This window comes from Betta splendens, chromosome 17 (assembly GCF_900634795.4).
Source record: "Betta splendens chromosome 17, fBetSpl5.4, whole genome shotgun sequence".
Taxonomy (NCBI): domain Eukaryota; kingdom Metazoa; phylum Chordata; class Actinopteri; order Anabantiformes; family Osphronemidae; genus Betta; species Betta splendens.
In genome coordinates this window covers 13,336,870-13,360,582 of record NC_040897.2, presented here as the reverse complement: position 1 = coordinate 13,360,582, position 23,713 = coordinate 13,336,870, and the positions used below count along the sequence as shown (strand labels likewise).

General features: G+C 48.2%; 1 protein-coding gene across 4 annotated transcripts in view; it reads right to left on the bottom strand.

The window, feature by feature from the left end:
* Positions 1-17,409, bottom strand: part of LOC114843883 (netrin-G1-like) — a 39,069-nt gene extending 21,660 nt beyond the window's left edge. Inside the window, exons 1-2 of one of the 4 annotated variants that reach the window (XM_029130705.3) lie at positions 16,929-17,409; positions 11,570-12,153 (exon numbers count right to left, since the gene is read on the bottom strand). In XM_029130705.3, coding sequence (XP_028986538.1) covers positions 11,570-11,815 — 246 coding nt within the window. In that variant the 5' untranslated portion in view covers positions 11,816-12,153; positions 16,929-17,409. Of the gene's footprint in view, positions 1-11,569; positions 12,154-15,617; positions 16,184-16,928 lie in introns of those variants that run through there. The other 3 variants (XM_029130703.3, XM_029130706.3, XM_029130708.3) reach the window with 3 other exon arrangements.
* Positions 17,410-23,713: the final 6,304 nt, after the last annotated feature.

Genomic DNA, 23,713 nt, shown 5'->3' with positions numbered 1-23,713 from the left:
AGCCCGGCGCCCGAGCAGCGCGGAGAAGCAGCTCCGCAGCGTCCGTGTCCAATGAGAAAAACAATTTCCCCAGCTGAACAGTGAGAAGCAGAGTAAATAGAGACTTAAAAAAAAATTGCTGCATCACGCCGGCAGAAGAAATGTTCAGAGACCGGCGGAAAGCAGTCATAAATTCCATCCATAATCATTTTCTCGCTGCCTACCTCGACTTGGGGCCTTCAGGGAAGTGATCATTCTGACTGAGGAGCCTGTTCACATACAGAAGCTGGCAGCCGACGGAGCCCTCATCATTAATAACACTCAATAAACTGAAGGCACCTTTCAACTCCACCATTAAGTGTACAGTATGTTGAGTGTTGAGCTCTGCCCAGTGAACCCGCTATACTGGGACTGCCTCCGTGGAGCAGGAGGAATGAGTGGAAAAGGTCGGGACCTTTCAGTGGATCACCTGCCATTCAACAAAAACACCGCCTTATGACGATCAATGGCCTCTGTGGTCACTTCGGACCCCTGGCTTCAGCCCAGCGTCGGGGGCGGCTATTGGCAAACAATGGACCCTCCCAGCTTGAGGCTTTGCCTCTGACCGCGACTGTGTGGGAGAGAAATGCTCGAGTTGTGGGAGAACGAGGTGGATGGAGCACTTCTCCACACATCTGACTGAGAGTCGAATCGGTCTGTTTTATACTGTAGTTCTTAGGAGGAAACTGTCAAAGAAACTAAAAGGAAAGTTCTGAAACAAACCTCACATTTCTTCCCTGTTCCTTGTTCTGCCGACACACTCCACTCCTTCACTATTACTATTTTTATATTGTTTATTTCTTATGCCACGTGTCTATTTAAACAGCAGCCAGATAATCTGCATGATTCCACATCAGCCGCCTGTAACGCGCACGGCAGGAGCTCCGAGCGGCCCGTCTCCTCCCGGCGTCTGCCGACGCCTCGCTTTAACCGAGCCCAGCTGGTTTCCATCCGTGCTATATGATCCGTCTGGAGGCAGCGGCTCATGGGGCGCGCGAGGCCCGAGCGGCGAGTCGGCCGCAGCTAATGATGTCCCGCTCTGTGCAGCCTATAAGGTCAATCCAATATTAGAGTGTCACACACTCGGAGAGCCAGAGAACAAGGAAGGCTGAGGCTGAGAGCGACATGAGCTGTGAATGGAAATCACAACACTGTTAGCTGGAAGATAAAGCAAAGGGAACATGTGGCTCCTTAGACTTGGGTTAAAATAAGACTCGAAATACTGGATGTTTAGATGCAGGTTCATTGTTGTGTTCAATGATTCCTAAAGATTTTTATTATAAAAATCTCACAGGCAAAGGCAAGTCCTCCCTGTGTGTGTGTGTGTGTGTGTGTGTGTGTGTGTGTGTGTGTGTGTGTGTGTGTGTGTGTGTGTGTGTGCGTGTGTGTCCGTGTGTGTGTGTGTGTGTGTGCGTGTGTGTGTGTGTCCGTGTGTCCATGTTTGCGTGTGTGTGTGTCCATGTGTCCGTGTGTGTGTGTGTGTGTGCATGTGTGTCCAGTGTCCGTGTGTGTGTGTGTGTGTGTGTGTGTGTGTCCAGTGTCCATGTGTGTGTGTGTGTGTGTGTGTGTCCATGTGTCCATGTATGTATGTGTGTGTGTGTGTGTGTGTGTGTGCGTGTGTGTGTGTGTGTCTGTGTGTCCATGTTTGCGTGTGTGTGTGTCCATGGGTCCGTGTGTGTGTGCGTGAGACAGTTGCCATGCATCACTTCATCAACCATGTGACTTGTGAGAGATGTTTAAGTGACTGACACATGACTTATGATACTGACAAGGTGCAGCCTCCTGCTGATGTGCCTTTTGACACAGGATGTGGCTCCAGATACATTGTGGCCAACGACGGCTGCCTCTGACGGATGGGCGCGGGCCGTCCAGCCAATCACTTTAGCTGACATATTTCCAGACCTGAAGCTCGGATCGTTCAGCAGAGCTTCCTGCTCGGCCCGTCTGCTTCAGGGGGAGCTTGTTATTTTAGATTTGTCAAACGTGAGCCTGGGATGTCCTTGCTGCTTTGTTTCTTCGTGAATCGCTCTGAGACAAACAGATACTTACCAAACCTTCACCCACTTTAGTCCCATCGTCAGTCCAATCACCAAACCTACTCTGCTCATTTGTGTAGAGGCTCACGACGCAGCAGCCGAACTTTCAGTAGCAATCTCTCATCTCAGTTCACTCAGAAGCCACAGGAATATAAGTTATCTAATGTTGTCCAACATAATAAGCATTCTTACCCTAATACTTTTTCATCTTTGCTATAACTCTGCTGTTTTCACTGCTTTAATTTAACATTATTATTCAACTGCATGTCCCATTTCTTTAATTTGCTGTTTTAAAATGACCCGTTTTGACCTAAGGGCTCACATCTACATGTCCAAAGGTCGTCTGAGGTTGATTTAATTAGAAATCCTCTAAAATAACACCATGAGTCTTGCAGTGTGCAGCCGTGCATCTTGCGTATGCAGAATGTCTAGTTTTATGCTGAGCTCTCAGCCACTTCCTGTGAGAGCAGTCTCTCCCTCAGAACCGGAGGTGTTGCTGGATTAATCACCCCGTCATCCTGCTCGGCCTTGCACCTCCTAACCTGACGCATGACACCTGCAGACCTGTCGCTGGCTCCGACCCCCTCTATCACACCTCCAGTTGCCCATCCTCACTGGTGGGGCCCATAAGAGGAGGTGCAATTTGGCGGATGACAGCTTGCTGGTATCACTTGGCTGGGATTCAGTGTTCAGGGAGCCGATCCTGAACAACAAATGATGACAATTTGAGCTGAAGCACCACTTGACAAACTCACAAGACGCCAATCAGAGACAAAAATAAATCCTCAACTTTCAATTACGTGCAAACTCTCTGTGCCCTGCACTTCGAGAAGCTCAGTAGGACAGAGGGCGGTTTATTGGGGGTGATATATAGAAGATAGGCCAAAAAGGTATCAATGTAGATCTGATTTGGCTTTTAAGGGAAAGGAATGCTCAAGTACACAGTGAACACAAAGACTGCGTGTTGATCCTTTCAGGGTTTGGTATAAAGCCCTGACGGAAGAGACAGCTGAGATGAGCCATGGTGAGATATTGGGAGAGTCAGAGCTTTGGCAGAAACTCAATAGTGCTTTAATGACCTGCAGTCAGGGCCAGCAGTGGCTCACAACAGAGCCAGGCTTTTCATTCTTCTGACCTTCAGAGGAATGAAGGGCAGGAGGATTGCACATCTGACCCGCGTGTGCTCCATCATAACGTTTCCGTGGTTGCAGGGTTATAAAAGTCAGAGACCTGACAACAGATAATGGCAAGTCAATAACATGCATGTAGGGGGATTGTTGAGCTCCCAAAGCAGACAACTGCTTTAGATCGATAGTAGTGAGGCTGGCGCTATTGGGTGGTCATCAATGTTGTGGTGAAGAATCTGAACCTTGGGATGATGTGGAATTATGCTTATTTCCATGTTGTTCAGAAACGTACGTCGGTCAGTGGCTGCTTCAAATTATTCTATTGCCTCAACAAGAAGAAAGCATAAAAGTAGGGATTGATAATATGCGTTTTAAAAGGTAAAGCTTGCAAAGTGTGTGTGTGTGTGTGTGTGTGTGTGTGTGTGTGTGTGTGTGTGTGTGTGTGTGTGATCTGCACAAACAAGATCAAAACATATGCATCAGGTGGTTGAGTAAACAGCAGATCAGAGGAGGCAGCGCTGACGGCAGTAATGTACTATTAGTGCAGACATCGGATCAAAACAAAGGCAAAAACTTCTCCCGGCGCTCATGTTCCGATTTGCCCGCATGCCAGGCACTCCGCCCTTTGGAACGCAGCCCTCGCCAGAACAGATCCTTTGAGGGCCGCGGCGCAGCCAGTCTGGCCTTCTGAAGTACGCCGCTTGGCAAATCAAGCGCGCCGCCATCCGGGGCCACAGCCTTGATTGGGATTCAGGGGGAGTCAACAGATGAGAGGAAATGCACTCCACATTAATTAACACCTGGCCTCATTATCTGTCCCATGTGGCAGAGTCCCACTGGGGTAAGTTTAACACGGGCTCGCTATCACGGGGAACGACGGCAGCTCCTCATGAGTGCATATATCTGTACGTGCGTGTGTGTGTGTGTGTGTGTGTGTGTGTGTGTGCATATGGAGAAGACTGAGTTGTTGTGACGTGTGTGTCTGCATGTGTGCATACCTGCAGGTTTGTGTGTGTGTGTGTGTGTGTGCGTGTGTGTGTGCGTGTGTGTGTGTGTGTGTGTGTGTGTGTGTGTGTGTGTGTGTGTGTGTGTGTGCAGGATTAGACTCCCTCTGATGTCAGGATTCAATAAAACGCTTTAACATTGCTCTAATGAGAGGATGTTTAATTCTCTTTGCTAGATCTCTCTCTCTCTCTGCAGCTCACGCTGGCGCTGGGTAAAAGCTTGCGTGGTTGGAAAACGATATCTCCATGGTCATGATGTTTGTAGGCAGAATAATTTAAACGTGCATATGTGTGCGGGCGCAGACGTTTCGCTCCCTGTTGTTCCTGTACAAATAGTACATGACAGTAATAGTTAGGCTGCATAGGTTTGAGTCCCGCTGGCTTCAGCTGTGCTACAACTATTTACATGTAACATTCATTGTGAGCCTCTGCATCTGTCAGGACGTTGGTTAACGTTAACACTACACGTTCCTCTGGGTCTGAGGGTCTGATGGTGTATTACAGAACAGAGTACATGTGTGTTTGGAGTGTGTGACAGGAAGGTGTGGTAAATTTTCACAGTCCTTATCTATTTAGCTGTAATACTGTTAGCTACATGTAAATGAAAATAAATAAAAAAGGAATCTAAGCAATTACTGCACAGATGGATTTCATTCTATATCTAAGACGTTTAAACCTACAGGCAAAACTTTTTTGAATTAAAGTTCAAAATGAAAGCGCAGAACCTTCATTTGAATCCCAATGACATGATGTAAATTTCAAATCAATTGACTCTGTTTAATATCACTTCATCCACATAGTTTGAAACCGTTTAAAACCAAATGAAAATGAAAGTGCAATCCATTTGTTACCCCAGAATGCCTCGGTCTTATCAATACATGAAACTATTACAAAATCATTGCATTATTGATTTTAACTCCAGTTTCACATAAGCAGCTTTAAAGCATATTAAAATGTGCCACTCAGGGACTCTGAGGAATCCAGGCAGAGTCCTCGGCCGCTTGCAATGAGATGCAGAGGTCATCGCAGAGAAAATGATGGAAACTGGGCCGAAATTGAAAGAGTGAAAGAAAGAACGAGAGCGAGAGCAAGAGTGAAATTGCTGCATTGTTCATCAGTGTGTTAGCTCATAGTGTGTCAACTCATCCTCCATCTTTTCAATCTGCATAGTTATTAGAGGCTTTTATTAATTTGAAATGCCAAAGTGAGGAACAAAGCATTACTGAAATGTCACCCCTTTCACTGCGCATGATAAAATCCCACCAGCCACTTTTGGAAACAAACATTCTTCCTTCCCTCCTGTACTTTCATGCCCACCTCTCTGTGCCTCTATAGCACAGTCTCTTTCACTCTCTCTTAGAGATCGATATGGCCTGACAACATGATGGCTGGGTTTCCTAAGGGGAGGTGGGTCACAACAGTTGCCTGTCATCTCTCCACTATTTCTCTCTTTCAAGTCTTGCCCCGTCGACTCAATTCAACGTTTCTGAAAATAAAAAAACGGGTAGAAAAAGCATAAAGTCCTGTCCTGTAAGGTTTGACCTTTTCCGAAAAAACACTGCCAACCGCTACGTTTTTCACATAAACAGTATCATGCTGATATGCTGTAAGTCATAACACCTTAAAGGAAGAGTATGATTTTTTATTTTTAGTATAAAAAATAAATGTTACTAATGAGACAGTGGAAGCCTTGATTAGCTCAACAGGTGGACAAGCTACAAGAACAGTAATTATAATAACTATATTAAATATATGTGTTTATTATTAGCATTATTATTATATATTTTTGAAGTTCAATGTGCACAGCTGTTGTAGAAGCTAATGGTTCTACTGTATCAGGCAGAATAAATAAAATGTAAGTAAAATGTTTTTGTTCGATGAAAATCAAATCCACTATTAAACAGTGAAGTTAACATAACTGCGTTGTTTCATATATTTGTTTATGATATAATAATACTCATGAGGCTGCTGTTAAATTTTTGTCTTAAGAGGTGGAAACAGACACAAATCTTCGTCCCTCCCAGTTACTGCACACGCTATAGAAAATGAGTTATTAGTTGCTTTACAGTGCAGTTAAAGCCATTAGAGAAGAAGGTACATTATGTTAAGTAGAAGAAGGAGCCTGCGTTTGCAGCACAGCTGCTCTGACCAACACGGACTTCTGAGGTTAAAGCTTTCATCTCTCGTGAGTGTTGCCTGATTGCTTGACACGTCTTAGTCTAGTCAAAATTATAGACAGTGTCTTGGGGGAGAGCAAGTCCTTCACACGCACATGCACTTCCCTGCAAAGGAGAAAGAGAAAACTGTGGCAAGTCGGGTATTTTGGGCAGCAACAGACAGAGTCCTTCTGCCAAATAGCTTTTGAGTAACTCAATTAGTATATTATTTATGAGACATCCAATAATCTTATCAGAGATTCTGATTCTGCTGAAAGTGACATGACTTAAAGTGAACAGTGAAGGAATCCCTCTCTCCCCTTTAATGATGGACACATGATTCATAAACAGCTGATGCCAGAACTGTGAAAGTCCTGTGACTCCATTCGAGGCCCTTTCCCGTTGCTATTGACAGGCTCCACTCACACTGAAAGAACAAATTCTTTCCTGTTTAGAGAGGTGTAAGACAAACACAGTGACTCACTGATGAAGCGCGCTCGCATCACGGCCGCGCCAGCCAGAACGCCCGGCGTGTAAGTCTGCATCAAAAGCGTCGGACGCGGCGACGGGGAGAAAGGACGCTGAGTCATTTAGTGAGGTAAGAGGATTTCACGTGAATCGTTTCCAAATGCCGTCTTATCTCCTGCAATTCGGGTCCCGAAGCATGGCTCAGCATATGCTAACGGATTTCATCTTTGTCCCTGATTTGAAATTCAAACCCGACGAGAACAAAGACGGTTTCCAGATCGTATGTAAAGTTTGTTTATGTTGAATTTGAAAAGAGATGAGAAGTGGTGATGCGGCTCAAACGGTCAATGCAAACATGAAGTTTGAGAAAACAAAGTTTAAAAGTAACTAAAACTAGCTTTATTGCTACAGTATAATAAACTCTTATAAATGAAACTACACCACTGTAATACATTATATGATGAATACGAGCAAATAGGAGCAAATAAAAAAAAACACATAACACAACATTATGCTTGAGCTTATGGGCAACAAAAGCAAATTTGCCATATTAATATTTGTGCTGAAAACATTAGCTCCAGTTATAATAAAACCTGCTCTGTAGCATTATGTCTGCTTATACATGCAGCTAATATGTGCTGCGGTTCAGAGGGAAAACATGCATTGAAATGTTAAGCTGTCCAGAAAGACTCTGTCTAGTCGAACCACAAAGCCCATCACTTTCCTTTATATCTCCATGCATAATTCATCTGTCTTTGTATTTACTACTCTCAGAATTAACCTGTCAGGCAACCCGGGGAATAAATGCAGACATATATCTATCTGTCAAGTGCCCCACCCCTTATGGAGCATCCGAGCACCACACATGCTCAGACGCTGCATGGATATTATGCATCATCAGCTGACAGAAAACAAGGCACGGGGAAATTAAAAAGCCAGGAGACAAAGGAGGTGGCAGGCGAGTGAGGGAATAAATGATGACTACCCCCCCTCCGCCGGAGTCAGGGGACATGTTGCGTGTCATCTCAGTGTCTTGGTACGCAGTGGTGCGGTGATGATGTGCTGGGCAGAACCAGTTCAGAACAGAGTCAAGGGCACCAGGGTGACGGAAGGCTAAACGCTCCAACTGTTCCCTGTCGCCAAACAAACGCATGGATGAGTGGCCGCCCCCCACGCCCACCCCCACCCCCCCGGCTTTTCCATACACGTCCAATGTTTTTCTTTTCTTTTGAGCTCTCGTTAGGTCTCCGTCAACTCTTGAGATGGGAATCTTAGTCGCTAACTCGCCGTCCTTGCCCTGAACGACCCCGGCGTCAACGCGTCGTCTCCAGGAAACTTTCTGGGCGCGGACGTGAAGCCTGGCTGCAAAGTTAACGAAGCCGGCGGTGGTTCACCGTTTCTGCTCACGGCCTCCCAGTCTACATAGCAAAGGTTACTTCCCTTAATCTAGTCTCTGTTTCTAATTCCTAAAGTCTATTACGTCAGTTCTTGTGGGCATGTAAGACACAGATTGAAAGTTCACAATGACTCCCGTCACTGCCAGCAAAGATAAGTCTGCGGCATTGACTGGCAATAACGTAGCAGTCTCCAAGCAGCTTAGTGGGAGCTCTCGTCTCGTCTTTCCTCCCTAAGCTTCCACGGGGGCCATGTGGTGAACTGGCAGCCACGGCGCCTTTCATCCATTCCCAGAGAACTGAGTAAAGTTCAGAGGAATTACAAGAATCTACCGAGTCACACTCAGAATCGCCGGAATCAACGCCACCACTGAGTGCGTCCCATAAATGTTTGTGCAGCGTGACGCGGGTGAGGCGGGTGAGGCGGGTGAGGCGGGTGAGGCGGCGCTGGCGGCGGAGAGCCCAGCGTGTGGGCCGGCGACACCTGACTCCGGCTCGCAGTCATTCATTCAGCTCCAGAGCCAGATCTGCGCAGATGACGATCAGATCAGATGATCAGAGCTTCTCCCAGCACATTTTAAGACGCCTCTAAACGGTGGGCGCTGATCCCAGCTCAGCAGTCAGGTACACATGCTGGACCATTGGTCCAGTCCACCAATCATTTCTAAGATGTTGTGCTTTCAAACACTCTTTATAGGCATTTTCATGCCCATTGCCTGGAATCTCAAGATGAACCGCTCGCTAAATCGAGCCTCCACCCCTGAGGGAACCCGCCGTAATGGTCCACCACTTCCCTGAATTGGCATTCGAGCCGGCAGAATTAAAACCAGGCACATTTGGACTTCAGAGACTGAGGAGCGCCGTAATTAAAAGCAGCCTTGTGTCTGTTGAGCATATCAAAAATGATTCGGAAGTTTTACATGCAGATGTCTTTCAGCGGGCGTTCTTCTGCATTAACAGCTATTGTTCATTAGAGCCCATGTGGTGCACTAGTGTAATAATTACCTCGCTGAGGACCATTCAAATGGCTCTAATTGGATAATCTGTGGTAATGCTGAATATTAAAATTGTCTTTCTTCCGTTAATTACAACAAGGCAGAGGAATTTATACAAATAATAACGATGATAACGAGATGTAGTATCGATTAATCCAAGCTCCTAAACGATGGAGTGTACGTTACAGCTGTGTAGTCATGACTCGGCTCGCTCACTGCGTGTCGTAGCAGGGAAACGGCCCTAACCCAGTGTTAAATGATAGTGAGTGACGGTGCCACAGTGAATCACAGGAGAACAGCCTCAATACCAACACGTTCCAAAGAACCCCTGAAGGTCTGCGGCTAAAAATAAAAACAGGGCTACCTCCCTGATGCATCCTGGGCTCCTTATCACTGGTGCTAAACAATGAGGAGAACGCCGGCCAGACAAAAGAGGCTCTGCACCTCCGTCCAACACGGCTGCAGAGCTTCGGTTGTAAAATTTCCACCCCCGAATGATCACGTCTACCTCATGAGCACCGACTGTGTCATAACTATTTTTGGCAAAGCTTAGTTTGAACAAGAAAAGGAAAAAAACATCCTTGAGCGATAGAGATGAGGAATATCCGCGCGTGGCAGAAGGGAGGGAGGGAGGGAGGCGGACGAGCCGTCCAGGATTCTTTGGCCAACTCCTGGGGAAAGTGATTAGAGCAGGCTCACAACTGCTGGCAGCGATTGCCTGAAAGAGCTCATCTGCATGCTCCTCTCATCTCTAAACTCAGGAAGCACCGGTGAATAAGGTCACCGGTGTCAGTCTGCCTGTGTGCCAGCCCAAAACGCAAGCAGATCAAACGCACCGCAGACGTTTAAACGGAGGCAGGAGGAGGCTGTGTTCTTGATCATCTCCAGAAGGATGACCTCGAATGTTTGTCAGAGGTGAGCGACGCGCTGGCGGCTGCGTGTGGAGCTAAGGCGCGCTGCAGCTGCCGTGTGCACATGTTCGGAGGTGTGCAGATTGCAAATCCCATTTTCTACTTCTGAAATGAAAAGGATCAAGTTCATCCTGTTTGGGTGTAACAGTGTTCTTTGTTCCTACTTCATATTTACAGCACGGGAACAACACAAACTCTTCATTCATTGCTAAAACATTCATTCAAATCAATATATTTATTCAATGGTATTGCATCATTAGGTCTAAGGGGGCTCATCTTTGTCCAACCCACAAAGAATAAAACTGTAAAGGGATGAATTTGGAAATAATCTACTGTAAAGCAATGCTAAATATTATTGGTCGGTATTGGGAGCTAAATGCTAACACGCTCCCAAAGCTAACATGTTGTCTACTGGTTACTGATTATAAATGGTTCTATCCCAGCACTAGAATAATTTCGATAGTGTTCACTTATCGTGGCCAAATAATTGAAATACCGACCAAAGTGCAGCCAAGGATTTAAAGGCAACTCGTTAGCTCTAATGTCTCGTCCAGGCAGCGGCCACTTGGAGATAAAGATCTAGTTTCAGAGTAAAACAGCAGCTATATTTTAAATAAAACTTAAGTTTATGGAGTTTATCCAGCAGCGTGAGAATTATATGAAAACGAAGAGGGAACTGAGAGGAGCTGCTGATGAGTCGTCCTTAACGTAAGCCCCACTTACAGCCTGGCTGCCTGGTTGTAATGCTGCACATTCAGGACCATCCACCTGCTGAAGGTTCCACCGACTGTTCTGATACGGAGCCTCGCAGGTTCCACGCGACTGGAGCGCCTGCGCCTCTTCCTCATCCTACGGTGGCGTTAAATGTCTCGGCGCCATCTGGAGCCGCAGGAACCGGAGCGCTGCTCTTAGCGGCGCCCGTTTTAATTGGTAAATATTTACTCGCAGGAGCTCTCAGCGGGCGCGCACGCGACTTCTAATGAAGCACTTTGAAGCCGGTGGGCGCTCGCTGCTCGCGTTGAGCGCGAGTCGAAACAAACGCAACCCGGGGCTCAACTGTTGATGGCGCCTGATAAGGGCCGCAGAAAAACACTGCTAAACACTGCGGTGGCCACGCGGCGCTACAATTATCTTGTCACCGGCGTGTGTGTGTGTGTGTGTGTGTGTGTGTGTGTGTGTGTGTGTGTGCCTTTGTGAGTCTTTATAAACCCATGTGTTTGTGACGCATGCCTGTCGTTGTTACACGGGCGGGCGTTGGCCTGAAGACGCCTCCTGCGTTTACTCGCGTGTGGCTCCGCGGCTCCACGTTAGCGCTCGCGTCCTCGTACGCGAGCGCCTCCGTGCACATTAATCTCGCCGCCTCGTACGCGCTGCTCTCTATCCCTGACCCACTCTGCTGCCGTATCCTGCCCACGGTCCTCATTTGTCTCCATCAAGGCACAGGCGAGGTTACCACTCACCAAAGCACAGTACGTCTCGGGCGGATCTCCACACGTGATGTTGGGGGGGTCGAGGGCCACGCGCAGGTACTTTGTCATGTCGGTGGCTTCGGGCTGACAGGCCATGTAGTCCCACGCCAGGCCCTCCTCCGTGTAGATCTGGGACTTGCATACGTCATAGTGCCCCCAGGCCGCCGGGTAGTGCTGCATGGCGTCCGCCACACTGCTGCACACAGCTTGCAGGGCGAGGAGCACCGGCCAAAGCATCGCTGAAGCCGTTCCGTGGGGCGTCTGTGGATTCTGGTCTGTGCGGAACAACCGCGGTAGCGCTGAACGTTTTCTAGAGCGGCTGCGGCTGCGGGCGGCGCTGAGGAGCGTGCGGGAGCTGTGGCAGCATGTCGCTACTGCGGCGCCAGCGGCTTCGGGCCCCCGTCGGGCTGCGGCGCCTCCGACCGCTGCCACTTCTGCCCCGCGGCGATGAGGTGCGTCCACGCGTGCCCGACGGAGGGGTCAGCGGGTGGCGAGGGGGGGGGGGGGGGGGGGGGGGTCCTCAGAAGGCGGCGGCTGTTAGACGTCCCAGCGTGAGCTCCTGTCTGAGCAGCATCCTGGAGGACACAAGGTTAAGAAAAGCAAAAATCACACTCTGCATTCAAATATTAGGAGTATCAACGTGGTTTAAGGGCGTGGACGTGGTTTAGTATGAGTCCACAAACATAATGTACACACTAATAGGCTCCAGTGTGTTTGGATCCCCCCTAATAACAAAGTACTGTATACAACTCAACCTGATCTCCCATCAGATTTTCATGCACAAAGGCTCATTTCCATGGGTCACATCTGCGAGTTTTGCTTCTCCAGATTTTGCCAAACGTGGAGCGTTTGAAGAATATTACACTAAAAGTGGGAGACGGGGAGCTGTATGTTCAATCAGAAGCCACCCGTCAGAAGACCCAACTGGTCGCATAATGGAGCAGCTGTAGATCCAATGTCACCGCTGGCTGGTCTCAGACGCCCGAGGTGTCGCCTCAGTGGAAATACGTCCACGTCCATTTAAAAGCCTTTAAAAGTTCTGCGTGTCACATCGCATTTGCCCCGGCGCGGATCCAAACTTTAAAGAACGCCTCGCACGCCCGTCCCGGTCACTTACGATCTACTCAAGGAGCTGGAGGTTAAATGCCTCGCTCAAGGGCACTTCAGCCGGACTTGTTGAAGGAGCGGAAGCATTACTCATTCAATTTGTGCGGCCGGACTCTTCCAGCTGATCCACGCAGCTGAACCCGGAACTCTGTGGTCGGGTCGGCGGCTTCATTTCAGACCCTTCGGCTACAGACGCCCCCCCGGTGACTGACAGCCGCTTCTAAACGTTCAGGTGAACTGAGTTTGAGGCACATGATGTGACACGCGCTCGGATTTGTGTCACAGGATCTTTGGTTTTCATCCAGACCCATCAAACTAATGAGAACAGAAATAAATTCATATTTAATGTACACAGCAGAACCTAACGCTCCGTGTTCCCGTGTGGGCAGGCCTCGCTCCTCCCTGCCAACAAACACTATACATGCAAACAAACTCACTGTTTTTACAGTCTTGGAGAGAGTCGTGCCAGCGAGGATGGGCTTTGACCACATGCAAAGCAATTACTGCACGTTTTCTCCTGCTCTAATTCCCTTTTTACGAAATGACTACGGGCTGAATGCGCCTCAGCTGTAATGAACGACGCGATGCTGCGGTTCGGGCTCGTCTGACCCTTCAGGGTAAAGCGCGTCAGGAGGCGGGCGGCAGGTTTCATCTGACAGCCCCCGAAGGAGACGGGGAGAAACTAGAGGAAATCAAATGTGAGGAGGAAGAAGTTTGGCTGTTTTTCCTTTTTTTTTCCACATGTGCTCATGTCAATCAGCGAGACTCCTCAGAGGAGACCAATTACAAATTTGATATCACGGCTGGAGCCCTGCGTGATTTCTCTCGTCGTGACTCATGTATCAAATTTCATAAATATAAATGTCAGTCCCTGATCAGAGATGCGCCACAAGACGGACGCTCTCACCTCACACACACACGTTTATCATTCAGCCATCGCTGAAGTGACAGGTTTAGGAATCAAATATGAAATATTTCAAATCTTTTCGGCGCTGAAGCGATAATTTCTATTTTAATTGTTTATTTTAAATATCGATCTAGAATATGATGAAACCTTTTGTATGACGCTAAAAGGTTTCATTTTGTTTCCCAGTTCTTTCATCTATACCTTCAACTCACATGGTGAGGAAAAACTCAGGAATAACAGGACAATATGAGGTCAGATTCTACATTAACATTCATCCATATTTGAAGAGCTCTCCAGATGCAGGGAGCGAGAGGACGCTCAGATCCCAGGGTGACCACCGCGCCCTCTCTGCCTCGCTTCCTCTTTCTCTGTCTCGCTTGTTTTTGAAGCCTCTGAAAACCCCCCTTGTGTCTGTTTGCATGCCATCCCCTGGGCAGCTCAAGCATGGCGGAGAGTTATAAAAGTCAGCAGGCGGCCGTGCTCCGCGGTGTATATTGGTTACCAACTCCCCAAACGGACCCGACCGCGGTGCATCTGTTCTGCTGGTGCTACGGTGGCTGTGGGTGTGTTCTGAGCGCGTGCGTCTTCTGCTCACCTCGCCGCTGCCGTGCAGGCCCGATGTGGGCGCAGAGCTGTCCGTGGTGCTGAACTACACTACAAACCGCCGCAACGAGCTCCTTGTGCTGATTGTGGCGCGTCGATGCTAATTGCAAGATGGCAGTTGTGTTGATTTTAAAATAAGAGAACACACTGGCAGCGGGGACTGGTGCTTCCCCCCGAGGTTTATCCTGCAACAATCACCATTTCCGTGCCATGTCTTCCTGCAACGAGCACCTGCTCAGGATTTTGGATGTGAGCACGCACATACAATGGTGCCTCATTGTATTTATTGATTTTTCTGACTTCCCACCAATAACTTCTGATCCATCGCCAGTTTGAGCAGACTAATGCTCTGTGGCTGGCTGATGAGTGCAACAATAAATGGGTTAATGCTTCCAGTGTTCTAGGAGCCAAGAATCAACCCTTCCATATGACTCACAGTGGGAATTGTCTGGCAAGCGGAAGCATGTCTGTACTGGCACACATTTGTCTCCTCATTGTCTTTCTCTCCTTCGCTGCCCCTTCCGGGTCCATCATTCAGTACCTCAGTCCTGCTTTTTTTCCCTCTCAGCCCCCTCTGTTCGCTTCTCTCCCTTTATGTACAAACCTTCATCTTTAATCACACAACACGTAGTACAATTAGCGTGCGAGGCTGAGCCCTCGGCCCCAGTTGAGCAACTGAAGTAACATTTGCTCGCTTTTCTATTCGCAACAAAGGCCGGCTGTGTTTTCCTGCAAAGAGCCCTTTCCCTGAGAGGATGTGGTTGATGTGGTGACAATGTGAGGGTCCCTCAGTGTGGAGTCCAGTCAGCCAGTGAGCCGACACCGCCGCCACATAAATCCGCTGCCATGCATTATTCAAAGTTCATCTACTGAGCGACTAACATGCAAAAATGCAGCGCGTGCTGCAGAAAATTCAACAATTAAACCTCAGGGCTTATGACATTTGTACAACCAGGAGCGACCAAAGCACCAGATTTAATTAGGAAACGAACCCATCTCGAAGAAGTCGCAGTCCACATAATTAGGAGGCTGTTGTGCTCAGGTTCACATTTTGCGCAGAGGCGAGACACACCTAGATCTGACTTTACTGACCTGCTGCGCAACAGGTTAGGTCACGTTATGAAGCGCTCGCGCATTTGAAACTACTATAGTTTTAGATAAATCACATCCCCTGGTTTATGAGCCCCTGTTTCATGACAAACAGTCCCCGCTACGCAATAAAACTCGCGGGGAAATCATAAAACGCGCAAAGAGCTTGTTTGAAGTGCGCACTGCTTTATTTAGACCTCTTCAGATCTGATTACGCTTCCGATCCGCCCATGAAACGGCCCACTCTAATTACCCATTAAAGCCCATTTAGTCACAAATGTCTCGGTCGCGCAACAAGGACAACGCGCAGTGCTGAAGAACACAAATACTCACATTTAACGGCGCCTCTGGGACGAGCAGCTCATTCAACAAGTTATTTACGGCCGACAGTCGCTGCACAGAGATTCCGATGGTCTCGCGCCGACTCGCTCGTCTTCTGTGATCTCTTCTCAATCCGCAGCCGACGGATCAGAGACGGCGACGGTGCGCAGGACGCGTTCGTTCACTGGACGAGAGGAACGTCGTCACAACTTTTCTGTTTGAAACTTGCGTTGACTAAAGCAGCCGTTTTCCTCCCGGAAGACACCCCGGGACTCCTGCGCGTGCAGATCTCGCCCGTTCGCTCGCAGCAAATCCCGTCGAGCACCGACTGGCGTCCGCGGCGACTCTTTGATTTTACGCAGCGCCGCTTTTCGGCGCAGCGTGCGCTGGAACGGCGCGAGACAATTACTTCAGATGAATCGCGTCCACCGTGCTCCCAAATTCCCCGAAGTCCATTCGGGCGAATTGCAACGCGGCCACACGGAGAGCAACTCCTAAGAGTGCGCTGTTAAATAGGTTTTCCAGCTCCGCCGAGTTGCGGACGGGAAAAGAGCGGAGAGATAACCAATCTTCCCTCAAATGGAGCCGCTATGTCCAGTTACACATGAGCGCTCCGCCGGGTCCTAAAGATAACAGTAACGGTGAAATCTCAACTTCATCCCTAGTTTTACACCACCGTTTAAATTAATACATTTCCTGGAGCCGTTTATTCTAATTGGATGTTACATTTTCTGATCTTGTCGATGGGAAAATGTTTTAAAAGCGTATAATCTCTACAATTATCCAAGCAAGTGATTTTATACCAGTATGAAGGAAAACACAGGGATACACACATTTTATGGACTCGAGCATGATTGGAGACAGCAAAGTTAAATGCTGTGTTTGAGGAGTATTTACTGCATCCTTCACAGCAACGTCTACGTTTCTCAGCCCGAACGGCTGCAAACCTAAAAAGCACCGATGCCGTTTGGAATACACAACTGTAAAAAATACCACAACAGTGTCACTAATGAAGAAAATCACAACCACCACGTGCGTAAATTGGACTTTTAAGTAGAACGTATCGCTTTCCGCGAGAGAAAATGAAGCACAGAAGCGAGGAGGGTGAAACCACCGAAACTTACTGTAACTGGGGCGAATATTCGCCTAAACCCGATTAAACACACTACGTTACAGGTGTAGTAATAAGCCCTTGATATAAATAGCCTTTAATTGCGTTATCTCCACGTTGAAAAGCGCCTGGAGGTCATAAACACAGATTACCACCTCTATTGCACCGTGTCGTTGCTTCAGGGAAACAAACCGAAAATAGTGGAATCTTACCTTCCATGTAAGAATGTGGTGAATTGGCGCTGCCCCTGAAAAGGTTGGGCAGAAACTGCCCCGGTCCGAGTCGTTGATGTAATTATTCGGCGAATTTTGAAGGCAGAGCCCGTAGAATAACTACAGTTGGATGCGTGCAGCGGGCTCCCTGGGCGAGGAGTCATAGATGTCACCCTCCTCACTGCAGGGTGCCAAGCAGCGCGGCAAACAGCCGCGGTGACAGGTCGCTTTGAACACGCATTTTAATTGTGCTGTAATGCCAACAGCTGGAGATTGCACGATAAGAACGACCGCGCCGAGCTGAAGGTCGCCACGGTAATTGAGTCGATCGTATCCCATGTCCGTGCAATAAAGGCTCACAACTGCAACTCTAGCGCGTTATTCTGCGTTCGCGTGTCCACGGACGCGCCCGCGCGGCTGTGTTCGTTCAAAGCGTGCGTCGGCTTTCGTGTCTTTATGATTTTGTTGCTGCTTTTAGTGTTCAGGTGTTCGTCTTTCTCGCGTTAAACCGTTCCGCTGCCGTGCGACTGCAGGTGCAGCGTTTTCAGCACCATGGACAGATCCTGCTCCCTGAAGGCAACTTTATCACCTGATTACAGGGAATAAAGTAAAATGTCCCTCATGCAGTGGGTTTAAGCTTTACGCACTTTGTGATAGTTGGGATTTAGGCTGTTACTGGAAATATCCCCCACCCTTTCCTCACATTTAGCTGTTTAGTTTCCCTTTTTTGCCCCCTGAAAATAATCTTCAAATCTAAACACACTGGAGTGAACCATGGTTCTTTTTGTGTGTGAGTGCATTTGACCTTCCTCCCTGCTGTCTTTCCTTATTCTTTCCTTTCCTTACTTTCAGAAAACCCACATCAGTGCATAATGATCTCATTTCTATTCTTTCCCCCTTGTTCTTCATCGCTCTTTGTGCAGGATGTAAGCTAAGCAGCTATCTGTTTAAAATGACCCCAAATAGCACCGGGGCCCGTATTGATTTCTGGCAAATTAATATGCAATGAAAGACCTGTAATCCCATTAAAAAGTGACAATGCCATTTCTGTTCTGATAAAGGCAGATTTTGGTCGGCACCGCAGCTGAATGACAACAAGTCTCTCATCCCCACTGAGGTAAGTGGCTCACATTGTATCAGAGGGTTCAGCCTTTGCTTGGAGCGACTGCTGCTCTTGACATTTCCATTAAATCATTCCTCCTGGAAATACTACCATACCGCCCTGACAGTCACACACACAACACTGGGTCTCAGTTTGATTCTAAGCAATGCAGATGGATGGATGGATGGATGGATGCATAGATGGATGGATGGATGGATGGATGGGTGGATGGATGGATGGATAGATGGTGTAGGTGATAGACAGATTAACCATACTTTTTCAAAATAAAAGCCCAAAGCCCTACAGTAAAATGATTCAAATGACCAATTTCAGCAAATAAGTCACCTTTGAATCATTCTGGCCCAGACGTTCTTCAAGGCAGAGCAGAGCTCTGGGCCGGATGACAATATCAGCTCGCTCACAATGCTAACAAGCCTGTGTTTGTATGGTCAACGTCTAAGTTTACCATGTTTTAATAATTGGCACAAAATGCTGAAAATACAGAGTCTAAAGGTCAGGGCAGTTTGTTCACCTCACTGGATTCCTCTTCTGGAGACCTTAAATGTCCCTCCAGTAGTCAGTTAGTTAATAACACAGTGACTTATTTCATTCTGGGTCAATGTACTGGACTGGATGGCCAATATACGCGTTCTGCCAAAGCCTGGTAGTAGCGTTGTCATAGTCCCTTCTAAAGGTGGTGCAGTGAAGGTCAAATAGTGAGACAACCCAGCATTGGATCATGTTGACACAGTGTCTCTATTTTTCTATTATGCTTCTGGTCATTTTAGACAACGCTAAAAAGAAGAGTTTGAGTAAATATACTGTAAAAAATACTGCAGCGGAAGCAGAGAGTCCTACATCCCCGTCTGGCCAGAGGCTGCAGATTCAGCTGATTTAATCCACAAAGTCCTCTTGAAACCACATCAGAGCGTCTCTGAGAGGCAGGATTCCTCCATAGCGCCTTTTCTATGCCCTATGATGAGAATAGAGAGAATACGCTGCAGTCTGCCCTCTCACCCTCTGCGTGTCCGCTCCCCCGGTGCCACAGAGAGCCTGGGCCGACAGCGACGGTGGGTGTGCTGTTTGATTCAGCTCTCGGGGGTCTATTGATAGTTTCAAAGTGGAGTCCACCTGCCACTGCTTTAATCATCTGTGACCCCACCTGCGTGCTGGAGGACCGCAGGGGGGGGGCGTTTGTGCTGGAGCAGTCAAATGAAAAAGGAAGGAGACCTACTCGTATAAAGGAAATAGGGAAAACTGTGTGGAGAAGCGCTGGGGAGGTGCCATTAGTTTGCTGAGCCGCTTTTTAAGTCTGTCGTCATTAAACAACGTGTGAGACGACATTCTCTGCCCTGAGATTGGAAATTACATTGTTTTGATTCCATTCAGCTTCAGGCCTCGTTTTTTCCTCCACAAGTGTTTCTATCTGGTTTCAATGCATTATTAGTATATTTAATCAGATCCTCCTCCAGAGGTGGAGCACAGAGTAGCAGCATGCAGGCGCAACTTATGGCAGCCAAATTAATTCAATTTATTCCACAGCCCTTCTTAAGGCCAAGGTTGTAATTATGCCACGCAATTAGAGGGGATATAAATATTAGATAACTTCCCAATTCCCTGTGAAAGTGGAGCCAACCGCTGTTTTTTCAGGTATTAGTGATTTACATAAAGATCTCAGTGCTTAAGGCTATAATTAAAGTAAAATTCACATGCCGCTGACAAACATGGTTGATCCAGTGTAAAGTTTAGGTAAGAGGCTTGTTACCACTGTTTATTCTGCTGATTGCATCACTGAAGGCCGGTTAATAATTGAACTGAAGCTCCACCTTGAAGCTGAGAAGTGGAGCAGCTGTGTGCGGTGGCATATGACAGTTTAGCTTTCTACCAAGTGAGATATAGCTGCGAATTCCAGCGGGTTGTTGCCACATAAAAGTTTCTGTATACAAGGAATATGTGACACTTTTCTGGAGAGTCTGCCAAAGCCACCGCAGTGCAGCTTAGAAGAGGAAGTGATCAGGGGTAAGGAAGGAGGTGGGAGAGTCAGGAAACACACTTCAGAATTAGTTCAAGCACGCTGCGCGTGTGTGTATGTGTGTGTGTGTGTGTGTGTGTGTGTGTGTGTGTGTGTGTGTGTGTGTGTGTGTGTGTGTGTGTGTGTGTCTTGCTCGTTTCAGGCACCTAAGTTTGTAAACATCCCTATTTACTTCTGTGGTGAAATGGAGCAGATGGAAACTAAAATGACTCCTCTGCACTAGTTCATGACGTAATCACACTAATCATATTAATCAGAGGATGATTGACAGACTTATCGCTCACTAGCCCCGCCCCCACCACTGCCTGCTGTGAGTCTCGGCCACCTCATCTGTCAGCGCCGGTCCCAGAACCAGAAGCACAAGCTAAAAAGCTGGCGATGAACCACCAGTTACCTGCCGTTCCTCCTTCTTCTTCTTCTGCTTCATTGTTCGCAGTCTTCTTCTTCTTCTTCTGCACCTCAGCTCTTCACCTGCAGCAGCTGCACACGGCGCGACATGCAACGCCAGGTGACGCAGGGATCTTCCGGGTGGTGTAGGAGCTGATTTAGCTTTTATTTGTGTGATAAAGCTGCCTTCCTGTGACGTCTTCGCCGCGTGGCTACAGCACAGTAATGGTATCACAGCAGCAGCTCAAGGCACCACACGTGGCTCCATCTACTTGAAAGAGGAAAGTCAGTGTTTGAACGCCGGCAGCGTCTCCAGTCTGCACACGCGCGCCCATTAAGATGCACTGAAGCTACCTGGACTTTAAAGGAAACGATAAAACCAAATTCAATTTGAAGACAAAGTCAAATACAGCTCAGGCAATTATTAGGAAACATGGGATGAAAGTCTTTATTTATTTACGGCGCCGAGCGGATTCTTCTGTGCACAGACACCGACTGCACTCCCTGCGAGCGCGTGCTGACATCACAGGTCTCTGAGTGGGCACGCGAGCAGCTGGACGCGTCTCACCGTAGCAGCACATCGGTTCATCAACGCCGCGTCACCTTCCAGAGGAGATAAAGGAGCGCGTTTAGGGCTGAGGCTGAAGGTTTGAGCCGTAATGAGCCGATGACGGAGGATGAATCCCGCCGGAGCAATCGTCCGGTTGACACGTTTCCTGCCCTCTCCCTTCAACAGACAGATGAGGTGACATCATTGAGCGTTTAATTGTGGCTTCATGTACTGTGGATGGCTCATCTGTGCCACAGGCGCGTTCAATGTTTTATAGCACGATGACCTTGAATAAAAAATGTACGCGTAACAATGGAGTTCAAGTGCTTCAGGTGCCACGGAGCGCGTTTGAAAGTCAGAAAACGCCGTCAGCTTTGGAGGTGGAACGGGCCGATCATTAGGTCGGAGGCTGCACGAGCCCCACGCGTTGAGGTGTTTAATTCCAATAAGTTTTCATTCCCACGTGGGCCTCTTGACATTTCACAGTCCACACATTCCCCGTGTGTGAGCGAGGTTCGGGCGCAGACCAGAGCTCCGGTGTCTCCAGACACAGGCTGCAGCGCAGGGCGGTGGATTCCTGCTAATGTGCCCTGTGTGACCGCCAGGTCCGCGCCGTGACCTTTGCCTGGCTGACATTTGGTGAGGTTTACGGGCTTATTCCTGGGAACCGGCGGCGTCGGCCGTCCGAGCGCTTTATTAAATCACACGGCTGTCGGGGGGGGGGGAACAAATAAATCATTAAAATGAATCCGTCTGAGATACTCTGTCCTGGCTCGGAGCTTATGTTTCGTAGATTTTCGGTGTTTGTGTGACCGCGAGCCGTCTTCGCAGAAGGCAGATTCTGGAATATATCCCAGAATCTATTATCTATAAATTGGGTTGTCTCACGGCGACCAGTGTGGCTGAATTCATCCGGTGGAGGTGAAAGCGACCGGCGGCAGCGCACGCTAGCAGACAAACGCTAGCAAACGAACGCTAGCAGACGAGCGCTAGCAGACGAATGCTAGCAGACGAATGCTAGCAGACGAACGCGGCTGCCGTCATAAATTTCGATGTCGCGCGGCCATTTGTTAGTGGTTCCTCGGTGAAGGTCTCTATTTCACAGGCCGTGCTCCGCGAGTGTTTTCCCGCTAACATGAAGCTATTAACTGACTGGAGTTTTCCTGTGTTCCGCCTTATTAATCACCTGACTATCAATTAAGCCGCCGCAGCCTGAGCCCAGCGTATTACTGTCATTCATCATGCTATTTGCGTCCGTCGCCTTCCGAGCGGTTCATTATTCTCAATGCGGACGTGTCGGGCGCTGACCTCCGCCTCGTCTCCCTTTGATTGAGGGCCACGTCTGGTGATGTTCACGCTGAACAAGCGTTAGCTTAGCATCTTTTACCTTGCGAGCGCAGGAGCTCGACGCCATCTAGAACAAGCTACTTTGCACTTGTGTTTACTGATAAACAGGGTTCCACTAAGTCTACATGTCGGACCAGTTAATCCAAGGGATTTGCATTTCATTTGCATGTATATAATATATGAGAGACAGAGAATCATAAAATCATAAAACCAGAGTATTCTTATCAGACTAGTGTTAAAGTCAGAGGCGTTTTACCTTTTTTATTAAATCTGTAATCTGATGTTGGTGTTAATCTGTTACTGTGTTTAATGTCCATATTCCAGGCTCTTTACTTGGCTCCAACTCATATACTGAGTGCGTCTCAGCTCATCTCACTTGTTACACAGCAAACTGCCTCTAGTGAACCTTTATTAACAGTTATAAGTGCCCGGTTAATGGCTGCACCCGTTAACCTTTCAAGCGCGTGTAACAAACCAGCGGAGACTTCATTAATGGAGCGCCAGCGCTCATCACAGCGCGTCCGCGTGTTCGGAGGCCGCAGTCAGAACACGCGCCATTAACGGCTCTGATCTGCTTCCAGCTCAGGTATTTCATCAGAAAGGCGCATGATTAAAAAGCAGAGAAGAAGCCGGTTTTCATTTGTTGAAACGTCTCAGCCACAAGTTTTTGGGAGCATCGCTGGAGCCGACTTTTATGAGAAGCAACTGTCATCGCGCTCCGGTTTTCCTTCCTGCCAATCTCATCCTCCCCAAAAATCACGATATTTCGGGAGACAGAGCTACTGTACTTTAGCGGCTTGCGTTCGGGTCTGTGTTGTCTCGCTATACTGGCCCCGGTACGGATGGTACCTTTATTTATTCCACCCACACGCGCAGATACGCGCGACAACAACACACACATCATCCAAGAAGAATACACTCGTGTAACGCGCCGCGCCCAGCGTTTCCTGTAGTTTTCTCATTTGGCTTCTTGAAGTAACCTCTCGCTGGGAGAATCTGCAATGCAGGCTGTCTTCATTTAGGTGTTTGTTGAATGGGCAGGGTGGAGGCTGCATTATTTATGATGAGGCGAAGCGGCAGCGAGTGATAGGCACCAAACAGACAGGAGAACAGCCCCGAGACCCGAGCCCGAGCCCCAGCAATCAGACGCGCTCCCTGTGCGTTTAGCGATGCCTGGCGACATCTCTTTTCATTTTAAACACAAAGGGTTCCCTCCTCCTCCGCCGAGTCCTGGAGGAACCCATCTTCCCCAAATGTTGGCGTGGCGGTGGCGCGGCGGAATTCGCCGGAGCAGAAGGGAGCGCGCGGGGATCATGATGAACATTTCTCCAGATGAGCGAGGACAGCTCTATCTCCGCCCGTCATCT